This window comes from Rana temporaria, chromosome 2 (assembly GCF_905171775.1).
Source record: "Rana temporaria chromosome 2, aRanTem1.1, whole genome shotgun sequence".
Lineage (NCBI taxonomy): Eukaryota > Metazoa > Chordata > Amphibia > Anura > Ranidae > Rana > Rana temporaria.
Genome location: NC_053490.1, coordinates 135,489,785 through 135,503,728, shown reverse-complemented (window position 1 = coordinate 135,503,728; position 13,944 = coordinate 135,489,785). Strand labels below are relative to the sequence as shown.

Genomic DNA, 13,944 nt, shown 5'->3' with positions numbered 1-13,944 from the left:
TACATTATCTCACAGTTTAAAATTGCATGAATAAATAGCATATGGATGCAGTGCATTAGAGCACACATATGTATATGGGGCCTTCTAGCTATCAAATTATTTTATACCTGGGGCCCACAGTGAGTCATGTAGAGTCTCTGTTACAGCAGTGGTCATCAACCCTGTCCTCAGGGCCCACTAACAGGCCAGGTTTTTATGTATTACCTTAGGGAGATACAGACTAGAATACTGCAATCGCTGAGCAGCAAATGATATCACCTGTCATGTATTTAAGTTATCTTGCAAACCTGGCCTGTTAGTTGGCCCTGAGGACAGGGTTGATGACCACTGTATTAGTGTGTTCACAAGCAGATTAAACTTCAGCTTTAGTTTGAATTCCCTGATGCATTCTTTACTCCCCTCATCAATATGTTAATGATAATTTTAAATGACAACTTGTTTTCATTGCTTACATTATTTTAGACCCAATGTGGTCATCACTAGGTCTCTGTACTTCACCATGCAATGCTGACTGATCATGGCTGGTGGAAGGTGCCGCCCCGTACAGTCGTGGCCAAAAGGTTTGAGATTGACACATATATTATTTTCACAAAGGTCTGCTGCCTCCATTTTTATGATGTATTCTCCAGAATGTTATGAAGTGTGATCAGATGAATTGCATTTAAATGAAAAGTTCCTCTTTGCCATGAAAATTAACTTAATCCCATAAAATACATTTCCGCTGCATTTGTGAAGAAGGCTTCAGGGCGTCCAAGAAAGTTCAGCAAGCGCCAGGGTTGTCTTCTACAGCTGATTCAGGTGCAGGATCATGGCACCACCAGTGCAGAGCTTGCTCAGGAAAGGCAGCAGGCAGGTGTGAATGTATCTGTAGGCAGAGTAAGGCATATATTTTTGGAGGATGGCCTGGTGTCAAGAATGGCAAAAAAGAAGCCACATCTCTCTAGGAAACACCTCAGGGACAGACTGATATTCTGCAAAAGGTACAGGAATTGGATTGCTGAGGACTGGGGTAAAGTCATTTTCTCTGAATCCCCTTTCCGGTTGTTTGAGTCAACTGGAGAAGAAAAGGTGAGCACCACCATCAGTCCTGTGTCATACCAACAGTAAAGCATCCTGAGACCATTCTTGTGTGGGGTTGCTCCTCAGCCAAGGGAGAGGACTCACTCACTCACAATTTTGCCAAAGAACACAGCCATGAATAAAGAATGGTACAAAAACATCCTCCGAAAGTAACTTCTCCCAACCATCCATTTTTGTGATGAACAATGCCTTTTCCAGCTTGATGGATCACCTTGCCATAAGGCAGAAGTGATAAGGAAGTGGCTTGGGGAACAAAACATCACAGTTTTGGGTCTATGGCCAGGAAACTCCCCAGACCTTAATTTGTGTCCAATCCTTAAGAGGCGGGTAATCAAAAAACCCCACACAATTTCTGACATATTTCAAGCATTGAATATGCAAGAATGGGCTGCCATCAGTCAGTATGTGACCCAGAAGTTGATTAACAACATGCCAGGGTGAATTGCAGAGGTCTTGAAAAAGAATGGTTAACACTGCAAATATTTGACTCTACATAAACTTAATGTAATTGTCAGTAAAATACTTTGACACTTATGAAATGCTTGTAATTCTACTTCAGTATATCGTAGTAACTTGGGGTGCAACGGATCGTCACCGATCCGTGATCCGAACGGGTCACCCCGCTCGGATCGGCACACCCCGCGATCCGCGGAGCGCTCCGGAGCCTAGGCCTAGGAAAGTCTCCGGCTTCGGCCTAGCTCCGGAGCGGCGGCCATCTTGCTCCACCCAGTGTGCTTGCCAGAGTCCAGCGTGACACGCCTCCCTGGGGAGGCGTGTCACGCTGTGCACTGGGCTCTGGCAAGCAGACTTGGAGAGGGGAAAAAGAAAAAAAGAGCACTCGGCACAGTAGCAATTCACAAGGGTGGATTAGAGGCTGTTTGGACAGGACTTGTTAAAAGTACAATCTTGCTGTTTTTACAGCAAGATTATTTACTACTACTGCATGTTATTTCCCCCCAGTTCTGACAATGACTATAAAGTGTGTGTGATTATATTTTTATATATATATATATATATATATATATATATATATATATATATATATATATATATATATATATATATATATATATATATATATATATATATATATATATATATATATATATATATATATATATATATATATATATATATATATATATATATTTATTTTTTTTGGACCGATGAAAAGGGACTTTTTTTTTTTTTGCTGATCCGAAAATGATCCGATCCGTGACTCCTGATCCGAGGATCGATCTGATCCGTTGCACCCCTAATAGTAACAGCTGCCAAAAAGATCTAAAAACACTGAAGCAGCAGACTTTGTGAAAATGTTTATATTTGTGTCATGGCCACGGCTGTATATAGCTTGCTGAAACCTCACAACACACTGCCTTGGTACATTTTTCAGGAACCCTCAGCCCTAATGCAAGCAGAGGGCTGGTTCTTGGAAGGAGTTATGCAAATATGAAAATTCTTTGAGAGGTGGATGTCTGCCTGGAGGATTGGGCATTTTTAGCCCGACTACTCCAGATAATGCCCACATGTAATACTAGGCATCATGATTGAATGAACTTAAATTCAATGAATAAAGGGGACAGGCCAGGGACAGTAAGCATTTTCAGTTTTCATAATCCTACTTGGGTCCGATGCTGCATCTGTCCCCCGACACCTCTGCACTGAGAACCGAGCAATCGAACACCACCGATGGCTCGGTTCTCACAGCTCCCTGAGCAGAGAGCTGCTAACTGTCAATCAACAGTTTTCCGCTCTGCTCCCTCCTTGCTCATTGGAACGCTGAGCTGTGGAGGGGTGGGGAGCGGCCATCTCAGCGGCTCGCTAAGAGGCTGAGACGGGTGTCAGTCCAGGCACCTGGCAGGTCTAAACTCCCATTGTCGTGTTGACATGGTGCCTGTGACGTCAAAAGTAATGTCTGTATGTAAAAATGGTACCTAACTTGGTAAAAGCCTGGGATATAACTTCCAGCAGTTTAAGCATGCGTGTCACCTCATCGTACTGTATTTGATGTACATGGCTTCAATAAAGTAGTGCACTCTAGACAAACGAATAGCACTCCGGTTTTGGGGTATGTAGATAAGATTAGTGAAAGAGAGGAGTGTTTTTGTCTTGATACACTTTGTGTAACCATATTGGAAAATATTTCTGTTTGTCGGAATTCATACAAATGATAGCAGAACCCGCCCCCTAAAAAGAAAAATGTCAGCTGCTACAAATGTAGCTACTGCCTTTAAATATAAGGACACTTGCCTGTCCAGGGATCCAGCACTGTCCTCACCCAAGCCCATTCTTCACTGGGCTTCAGGTCCCCAACGCCAGCATCCTAACTAAGAAAAACCAGCTGTGAAACCTCACGGCTTTACTCTGCGCAAGCTGTGCTGCAATTTGTGAATGGCCCCCCAGGGCTTTTGGGGGAAGAGGAAGGGAGGAGCAGGTACCCAACCTCACCCCCAAAAACAATTGGTACAAAATACTGAAAAGAAGGGGGAGGAGACAAACAAGCAGAAGTTACCCTTTTTTGGGTAAAGTTCCACTTTAATTCGCCATAATATACCTAATTTTGCATTATATATGAGATGAGAATAAGATTCAGATTTTTGTGTAGTCTAAAGCAGCCTGTGCTTTTCCCAGTGCAAGATGGAAGATCCAAGGTAAGATTCAGTTATGTTTCTGTGGGCTGAAACAATTGCCTGATATTGACAAGCAAGGGCAAGTGCTTTTTTGATACAAAGGCGAAGGATTAGAACCTCTGTCAGAAATCTCTCTAAAGGGAACACGGACAGAAAAACCTTCTAAGTAACATGAAGGTTTAATAAAACTTTACTTTTAAAGGGGTTGTAAAGGTAAAAAAAAAAAATCCCTAAATAGCTTCCTTTACCTTAGTGCAGTCCTCCTTCACTTACCTCATGCTTCAATTTTGCTTTTAAATGTCCTTATTTCTTCTGAGAATTCCTCACTACCTGTTCTTCTGTCTGTAACTCCACACAGTAATGCAAGGCTTTCTCCCTGGTGTGGAGTGTCGTGCTCGCCGCTCCATTGGACTACAGGAGATTCAGTACGCCAACGAACATACAGCTCCTTTCTCTATCTGCAACGTAGAGAGCGTCCTGACTCTCCTGTAGTCCAAGGGAGGGGGCGAGCACGACACTCCACACCAGGGAGAAAGCCTTGCATTACTGTGTGGAGTTACAGACAGAAGAACAGGTAGTGAGGAATTCTCAGAAGAAATAAGGACATTTAAAAGCAAAATGGAAGGATGAGGTAAGTGAAGGAGCACTGCACTAAGGTAAAGGAAGCTATTTAGGATTTTTTTTTTTTTTTTAGCTTTACAACCCCTTTAACCCTGTTAGCCAGTTTATGGGTAACTCCACTTTTGTGGGAAATGAAATGGATTTGAAAAAAAAAAAGTATACAATTGCAACTGAAGTCCCATTGTAATTGAATGTTATCAAAAATGACCTTGCCTTTTTCATACTGGAGTTCTGTAACTTTCTGTAAAATGCAATATGCTTGGGGTACAGAATATCCCCCCCCCCATGCCATTTACTACCTGTGTGATTGGCTTTTCTGATTTTCCCGGAGGTCTGCACTACGTTACAAATCAGATTTTGAGCCACCCCTGCAACAGAAATGTTTTTGGTGAGCTACTCTCAAAAGGAAATATCGCATCTAAAGGGATGCAGACCCTGCAACTTTCCTCATTACAGCCCTGCAGGTGCAGCAGCTGATTGATAATAATTATAAAACCACTTCCTTATAGATTCACTCTGCACATGTACAAATCAACCGCTATTTCTTAAGAATAATAAAGAGTAGGAATTTGCAACAAAGTTTTATAAAAATCCTTGCAATTTACATAGATCACCCAAAGGGGAACATTTCTTTCTCAACAAAGTGGAATTATTATTTAGTGACCGCATGCCTTGTTTTTTGTGGGGATATTACAGTAAGTACATATTTCTTATTCCCACTGTATCAAAAAAAATACTGGTGAATTAAGGAATGACATTAAAGCAATGCCTAAATGACCTTCAGATGCTTGTCATTTTACACCAAGGCAGATTCGGCAACTGTGTCATTGTTAATGTCTTCTGTGTATCTCTTCACAGTGGAGATTCTGGACAGCCGACATAAGAAAGCAGAAGAGCTGAAGAAACTCACAGATGTGGCTGTGCGCATGTCTGAAGAGCAGCTGGCAGAGCTCCGTGCTGATATTAAGGTTGGCCTTCCCAATTTTTGAATATGGTCACACATAAAATCAAAATGTCCAACAATTTTGATTTCTTCCATTGTCGGGAAGTTATGGTGGAACTGTGGATGTAACTGAGCTGCATACTAAAATAACATGTGTTTTCCAAGCTATGCAATCACAGTAGCAACTGGAGTAGGTCTAATGAATTTCAGGTAGTTTATGTTCTGTGCAGCTGCCTTTTCCCCTCCGGTTACTTTTGCATTGTAACAAAAGGTTTGTTATGACAGGGCTTGACAAATTTGCTTTAAATCTAGGGGCCAGCTAAAAAAGTTGGGAGACAGTTTTTTTTAACCACTTGCCTACTGGTTACTTTCACCTCCTTCCTGCCCAGGCCAGTTTTCAGCAATGTGAGTTTTTTCTTTTTTGCTAAAAAAAAAATCGTATTCACTGATGAGAGGGCATTGATGACACTGCACTGATGAGCACGGATGGGATGGCATTAATTAGAGGTCGACCAATATTGTTTTTTCTCTGGCCGATATTTAGAAATTGGGGTGGCTGATGGCCGAGATATGATGCCAATATTTTAGGCTGATTTATATTTTATTTTTTGGCAGGTGGCACTGGCAGGTGGCATTGGCAGGCATGGATTCGCACTGATAGGTGGAACTGGTTGGCACCAATTAGCAGGTGACACTGACAGATGGCACTACTTGGCACTGGCAGATGGCACTGGTTGGCAGGTGGCACTGGCAGGTTTCACAGCCGATGGTGTAACTAAAACTGAATGCTCTCTGCAGTGCCGTGGTGTGTGTGAAACTGTATGGAGTGAGGAGCTGACAAATTCAGCGTGATGTTGGAGCTGAGTGGGACCCGGGGTGGGCAGGACCCAGCAGCTATCCAGCTAATGATTGGGCTGTTTAAGAAAGGGCGGGGGCTCATACATGTAGCGGCCTGCCCAGAGCCCATCACATTGGCAGGTGTTGGTTAGCTGGGTCCCGCCCACCCCCGACATTCAACCTCAATTTTGACAGCTCCTCTCTCCCTACAATTTCATACTGCCGCGCTGCTCTGCCAACAGTGTGGAGAAGGGAGGAGGATTCTCCACACTCTGCTGGCAGAGGTGCGGTCAGTGTTATATCGGCAGTGTTAAGACTGACATTCCACAACTCCCATTATGCCCGGCTGCCCCCTCACGCTACAGCCACTGGGGCTGACAAACCCCCAGGCGCCAGGACGAAAATTCTATTCGCCATGGCAGAGGCGCATTGCCGGCGGTATAGCCGCGGTGTCGCATTGTTTTCAATGTGAAGGAGCGGTAAACACACCGCTCCAAAGATGCTGCTGGCAGGACTTTTCGAGCGGTCCCGCCAGCGTATCGCCTCAGAGTGAAAGCACTTGGGCTTTCACACGGAGACTGCAGGGCAGGAGTTTTTCAGGCAGTATTTAGGCACCATTTTTAGCGCTGAACCGCCTGAAAAACTCCTCAGTGTGAAAGGGGTCTTGGGCTCCTGTATGAGATATGTAAATCACCTGTCACTCGCAGCAGGGGGGAAGAACAGACAGGGTTTTCTCCATTTGTCTGTTTTATTGCACTGAAAAAAGATAAAAGGATTGCTCAGAGCTGGATTAACTCTTTCTAGCAAGACTGGGCAAAGATTTGCCGAAATCCTACACTATACATTGTGCCAGCCAAATACATTTTTTTTTTTCTTTTTTTTTTTTTGGGGTTTACAACCACTTTAATTCATAGTCCTTCCTCTTTTACTGTTTTGTTAATGCAATTTTCTTCAGACATTTCAACATGTAAATTTGATCATCTGTAAACATTTTATTCTTGATTAACCTGTGGCATCACTTTGTATCACTTGTCTTCTAGCATTTTGTCAGTGAGCGGAAGTATGATGAGGAAATGGGTCGTGCTGCACGCTTCACAGCTGACTTGGAACCTGTGAAGAAGAGCTTAGAGTCTTTTGGACAAGGTTTGTGTCGGCTAATTGTGTACTGTGCCTTAGCCCTGGTTCACACTGGGTACGATTTGGAACGATTTGAGATGCGATTTGACATGTCAAATCGCATCTCAAATCGGCGGCAATTGTCGGCAATGGCACTGTCCTAATCAGTGCGACGCCGCATCTGCGATTTCAAAAAGTAGTTCCTGTACTACTTTTTGCGATTTCGGGCCGCGATTTACATTAAATTGCGGTAAAATCGCGCATTTTACCGCGATTTTGAATTCGCAGCAGTGTGAACCTAGGCTCAAAGTTCCTAAAAAAAAAAAAAAAAAAAAAAAAACAATAGAGAAGCCACCTATTGCCTGTTTTTCTCATCTGGGAGAATGTTGATAACTTTCCTGTGGGAGTGTTATGGCTGAATTGCAACCCCTTAAAGTGATCTTTCTGTGCAATATTGTATAATCCTCTTCACCTTTTTATTTATTTTATTTTTAATTTTTATTGTAGCCTTTAGTATCACTTTGGAACTGTGTGAAACCCAATGGATACCACAAAACTGTCATCTACAGATAGTGTAATCTCTAGAATTTGATACATCACCCATATAACAATAATGCTTATGAATCGCAAGTTAACCTTTCCGTATGATTGCATGCTTCAACTTGTTTTTAATACATAATGACTTTTATTTATTTATTTATTTTTGTAACTGGCTGCATTAGATTAAATGGTTTGGAATGCTAGCTAGCTGGATGTTTTTCTTCAACCTGCTGCAACAAAGTCCAACATATTGTATTCTGTTTTTCTGGTTTTTCAGTTTCCCATCCAAAGAACAATTATTCTGCTCGCTCTCGCTGTTGTTCCCTAACAAGTCCCAGTAATACCTCTGCTCCATCCACTACTGAAATCTCCTCTAATCCAAGCCTTACTTCATCCAATCGAAAGGCTACAGTCTCAGGAGACTCACCTGTGGCAACAAGTCATTATGGCCCCAGACAGCCTCCAAGACAGGTAATTGCTTTATTTCCCATTTGGGAACATTTTGATCAAACATAAATACAATATAATTTTATGTGTATTTTTTATCATTGGACTTTTGAAATGGTTACTTTACCTTTTTTTTATTTTTTCGAATCCTTAAGGGACCTCCAGCCAATAAAAGACCAGGGCAAGGTTATCGACCTCAGGGCCAACGACAAAACTACCAAACTAATAATCTGAGATACGACAACCGAAACCGGAACAACAACTGGTATCATTCCAATCCACGAAACCAGAGCTACAATCCTCAGGCACATCGTCAGCCCGGTGACCAGACATCCACCTATTCCGGCACGAATGGACCTGCTGCCACCTCAGAGCCCGTCCAAACAGGGGTTTTAGACCCTGAAAACAAGGCCCTACCACAGCGTAAGCCGAGAGGGAACCCATCTGCCTCCTGAGTTGGAAAGAACTTCATGCCTTTAGTCCGCACTTTCAATGTTCAACTCCATAACTTGACTTTAGAAAACTGTTAGGTTTATTAACAAAGAGAAACGTTTACAGCCAGCTGTTCCGTGCCACTTTTTCCTCTTTATCCTGTCTTATATATTTTTTTTCAAAGCCTCACTTTCAGCCTCTTTCTTTTCAATGTGTTAAATGGACTGTTGCATTAGACTTCAAGCAATTGCTTCTAATTCAACAATGGGCTCTTCTAGGAGTTCCACAATGTGTTTTGTATCCCTGTTTCTCTCACTATCAGATGATGATTGTCTGTGAGAACGGACAGTTGCTGGCTGAGACAGAACATGTCGTTCTAGTGGCATGCCAGCTTTTTCCACTGCTGTAATGACAACTTTGCAAAATTCTAGCTCATGGGCTCCCAGCAACTTGCAGCTTCTTGAGTTATTCAGTCTGTGCTTGTTTATACAGAGTAAATTAGCCAGTGTCATGAAAGCAGCGGTTCTGTGGCCAATATTTGGAGCTTTTCAACATTGTATTTCTCGTTTGTCCCTTTATCTCAAGTTACTCCCAAGAAAAACCCATTTCTCTGTCTTTAAAGTGCCTTGTTTTTGTAATGGGGTAAGCAGATTCTTCTCATTCCCACCCTTTCATACATTCCCTGAATACAGTTTTTTTTTTTTTTATTATTATTATTATTGGGCTGAGTTAGGAAGGAAGCATTAATTTTTTAGGATGCTGAAGCTGTATTCGTTCCTAAATATTCTGAATGAATGAAAACAGGTTGACAGCAGAGTGTGAGGACATGGTCAGGCATGCCACTGTTTTCCCTAATATTCGGCCAGTGCATCTGTTCTTTTAGAAATAATTTTCTTCGGTACCTAGAACCAACTTTTAGACTCTACTGCTCAGGATTTCAGAGTCCATTTGGAGCTAATCTAGTCTTATTTCTTCCACCTTCCCTTCTTTCTTGCTCCTTTTTACGCAATTTGTTTTTGTTTTAATAAAATTGCACTGTCCTGTCGCTGTGGCTGATTAATAGACAGCAGGCTGCAAGCTGTTTGTTCCCATATGATTCTGTGAATTCATCATGACAGTGCCCTCTTCCTTACCGTTTTCTCTTGTCCAAAGATGCACCTTTCACCAATATTCATGTGTCTTGTTTTTCTTTTGTTCATTGCAAAGTTAGGATTGGTTTAGTTTTAGTAATATGATAAATCACCTCTATTCTAAGGGCTATAGTGTTGATACTTCCATAGTACAACACATAACTATTATGTGATATTAAATGCATTACATGTATCCATTGCAGGTGTTATGCAACAAAAATGAAGGAGAGGCCTGATCGTGTAGTTCAGAACTTTGTACATCTTCTAGCTGTTTCCCTTATCTGGCCATTTGCCATTACTGCAGCTGCATATAACATTCCTTAGCGAAGCAAGGGAACGCATTTTTTCCCTATGAAGACAACCCTGTGGCTCCAACATGTGCTCCAGGGATATCAACATAGTTCAGTTATAAGAAAGGAACATTTTAATGAATTAGAATGGGAGAATAAGCTTTCCAGAAATGAACAATGTTGAGGTATTGCATGGATAGTCATTTGACTTGCAATCTGGAGTCAATCCAATGGTATAAAAAAAGGGCCACATGTGTTTATTCCAGACTGTCATTAGCGGTGGCATATTGCCCCGTTATTTGATACATTTTTTGGCATACATTGATCTTGATGTGACCACACTTTGGTCATTTGCATGTGACGTCAGTGATTTCCTTCATTGGTAGGCTGAGGGTTTCGGAGATTAAGAAGTGGTAAAACTCTGTGTTGATTGGAGAAAAAAATTATAAGTATCTCAAACACAGCTTGCCACTCTTTATTTTTTATGTTTTCTACATTCACAGTGCTATTAAACATCCCTTTACCCAGAGCCTTCATCAAGACATGCATATTTTTTCCTGACCATGTGTGTCTGTTATACTGTGCATGCACTACACAAGTACTGCAGTCAAATTTCTTGTAAGATAAAATATGCCTTAGTGAAGCCTCTATAAAAACACAACTGACTGCATTACTAGGTTTGTAAAATGTTGCTCTAAATATACTATTTTGTTCTCGTTATTTTTCTGTTTCTTTGTCTTCTGTCCTTCTAGGTTTATACTTTATCAAGTAGCATCAGGTGGTTTGTTGCTGCTTTATTGTGAAGGTTGTGGTTTAGCCATAAGACCATAGGTGAAGTCGCTGTTATGTATTCCATATAATTCCTGTGTGCACCACAATAGGTATTATAAAAAAATAAAACGGAGGGCAAAATTACAGAGGCATCCACCCCTGGTCATTCCAACTCACAGCTCTGCCTTCACGTGAGTTGGAGAAGCCACTAGAAGCAGGATGCAATTAATAGATGGGGGAAAAACAACCTGAAAGGAAGAGTGGACTATAACCGAAAGGGACATTAAGTGAGGAGAAAAGGTCACATCATGTATAGCAGAAGCCACATCATTTCCGCGGGAAATAGTTTTACTTGGGTGGTATCTTATTAAAGTGGTTCTAAAAGAAAAAACCTCCTGCAAGCGCCCCCCCAAAGCCTCTTTTATAACTACATGAGTCCACTCTCGATCCAGTGACGTGCATGAGTAGTAGCTCTTTCAGGTCTCTCCCTCTCTCTCCCCTCATGCCTCATTGGACAGAGCGACTGGAGCAGATGGCTCCCACTGCTGTCAAGTTAGGGAGTACTGGGCCAAGCTGCACACTGTCAAAGGACACACAGCCGGCTCAGGAGCAAACCTGCACGAGTGCTGCCAAAGCAAGCAGTTTACTATGGGGGCACTCAAAGGGGGGGGGAGCCAGGAGCTATTGTGGGGGGCACAGGAAAAGGAGGATCAGGGCTGCTCTGTGTAAAACCTTTGCACAGAGCAGTTAAGAATAACATGCTTGCTTATTCACAAAAAAAAACATTCCCTGCTGCTAAATAAGAGGTCCATTTAATATTGTGTGCAAGCTGGGCCTCCAGTGCCAACATCACCGGAGTGGATGTCCAAGATTTGCCTTCCAAATTAACTAGTAATCAAGATCATATAACATATATCATGTTACATACTGTCTGAAATATCTAACATTGTAGTACAAGGTAATCTTAAAGTGGTTAAAAAAGGATGTTTGGTGATTTTAAGAAAAAAAAAGTGTAACTTGCCTTCTCTGTGCATTGGTATTGCACAGAGCGGCCCTGAACTTGCTCTTCTAGGACCCGCTGGCATTCTCTGCTCCTCGCCTTCTGTGTTTACCTCCATAGTAAGCCACACGCTGATACTGCTACTTTTTACCTTAATGCAGGGAATGTAGAAAAAAATGTTTAGACTTTAAAACCAATTTAAAGTAGTGTGTTGAGATTACATCAAGGGGATTATAGTCCTATTAATGCTGGCCAACCTAGCATGTTGGTGTTGATGGGAATTTTAAATGTTTATCATACAGATATAGAATTGTAATGTGATGGTAAATTGGGTAGATTTGTACCCAGTATAGTCAGCAGAATATGGAAGACTTCTTGTGTCTAAAATATTCAGATTTTCGTTAGTCTGGCGAGGTGTGGGGCATTTTTGCTTTAAAAATAAGCAATAAACAATTTTGAATATTAAGCCTCATACACACGATTAGATTTTCCAACGGGAATTGTGTTGACAGCCTGTTGGCGTAAAATCCGTACATCGGACATTTATTGTCAGATTTTCTGTAGATAAACGTTGGATGGCAGGCTTTAAAATTTTCCATGGACACCCGTCTATTGGATTTTCCGATCGTGTGTACAAAAGTCCAAAGTACGAACACGCATGTTGGGAAACAATGCTCACCAAACACAACATTGGCAGAAGATACCCAAAGGATGGTGCTACAGAGCTTAAAAACAATGTAGTGTACTTAACTACGTTCGAGACTTAAAGCGGAGTTCCACCCAAAAATGAAACTTCCGCTTTAAGCACTCCTCGTCCCCTTGCATGATACATTTGGCATGTAATTTTTTTTGGGGGGGGGGGGGGCTTCGGTAGGGGTGGGACTTCCTGTCCCACTTCCTCCTTCCGCCCAGGGACCGCCTAGGCGACTCCCCCTCTCGCCTTCGGCGGCCCCTCCCTCTAGGCGATCTCCTGGGACACATGACAGATCCCAGAAGATCGCCTGTCCACTCCGATGCCGTGGCTCGTGCGTGCCCGGCCATGAAGGCGAAAGCTGTCACGGCCGGGTGCCCACAGTCTGAATGGAGGTGGAGAGGAGCGGCGCTCCGGGCGGCCGCATCGCTGGACCGTGGAGCAGGTAAGTGTCTGTTTATTAAAAGTCAGCAGCTACACTTTTTGAAGCTGCTGACTTTTAATAAACATAAAAAAGGCTGACACTCCCCTTTTAAGTCACGATCACCACATGTTTCCCAACTTGTTGGGAAAAATCTCTGTATGGGTGGTTGCTAATCATTCCCTTTTCTCATTAGCTATAGCTATGCACATTGGGGGATTCAAGCTGGAAAGCCAATGGAAACCTGTAAAAGAAAATGGACATATTTTTATTGGGTTTATTTATTGTTGCAAGGATAACAGAGGTATGGCTTAGAATTGTACATTTTAAATCAGATTATAGAAGGATATATAAACAAAAGGTACTCTTTCAATTGAACTTGCAATTCTCCTGAGAAACCACAGGCAGTGGTGTTTAATGATACACAGTAGCCAATGGGATATTAGTCTTCATTAGTTCGTGTTTTTTTTTTTTTTTTGCTACACTGTATTTATTTTTTCTTCTACCCTTTACAATCATTACATTATACTGTCAGACCGGTATGTTAAATAATGTTTAGATAAAAATAGCTGCATGTTACTTGATGAACACATTATGAGATACCTCCTCCAAAACCAGGCATACACATGTCTGAGGGCTGAATGGAAAATCTCTCAACATATCCCTTCATCTGTGCTAAACAAGGCAGATGGGCAATTCTCTCACACCAAAATTGTATTTGATCCTACAAATCCCTAGATGCGGCGCTTGTATTAGTTTCATTTTTCAAACCAAGTACCTTTCTAAAAAATAAAATCAGATTTTTGCTAGCAATACAGTGTGAGCTAAACTGAAAAGCACAGATATTCTCTTATTTTTGTAAATGTCTAATCCCCCCCACCCCCTGTGTAATGTAGTCAAAGAAAGGAAGATCTTTTTGAAGTCTACCTTGAGTAGCATACAATGGAAAAGGGTAGCGGCTCTGGAACAGGAAGTATGCTATTTGCAGGTTTACC

The 13,944-nt window shown here is 41.9% G+C and overlaps 1 protein-coding gene across 3 annotated transcripts in view; it reads left to right on the top strand.

Annotated features, from left to right (window-relative positions):
- SPATS2 (spermatogenesis associated serine rich 2) overlaps positions 1-10,786 on the top strand; it is a 136,906-nt gene extending 126,120 nt beyond the window's left edge. For all 3 annotated transcript variants that reach the window (XM_040341151.1, XM_040341152.1, XM_040341154.1), the window contains 4 exons: positions 5,190-5,299; positions 7,152-7,254; positions 8,045-8,238; positions 8,370-10,786. In XM_040341151.1, coding sequence (XP_040197085.1) covers positions 5,190-5,299; positions 7,152-7,254; positions 8,045-8,238; positions 8,370-8,669 — 707 coding nt within the window. In that variant the 3' untranslated portion in view covers positions 8,670-10,786. The remainder of the gene's footprint in view (positions 1-5,189; positions 5,300-7,151; positions 7,255-8,044; positions 8,239-8,369) is intronic.
- The last annotated feature ends 3,158 nt before the right edge of the window (positions 10,787-13,944 follow it).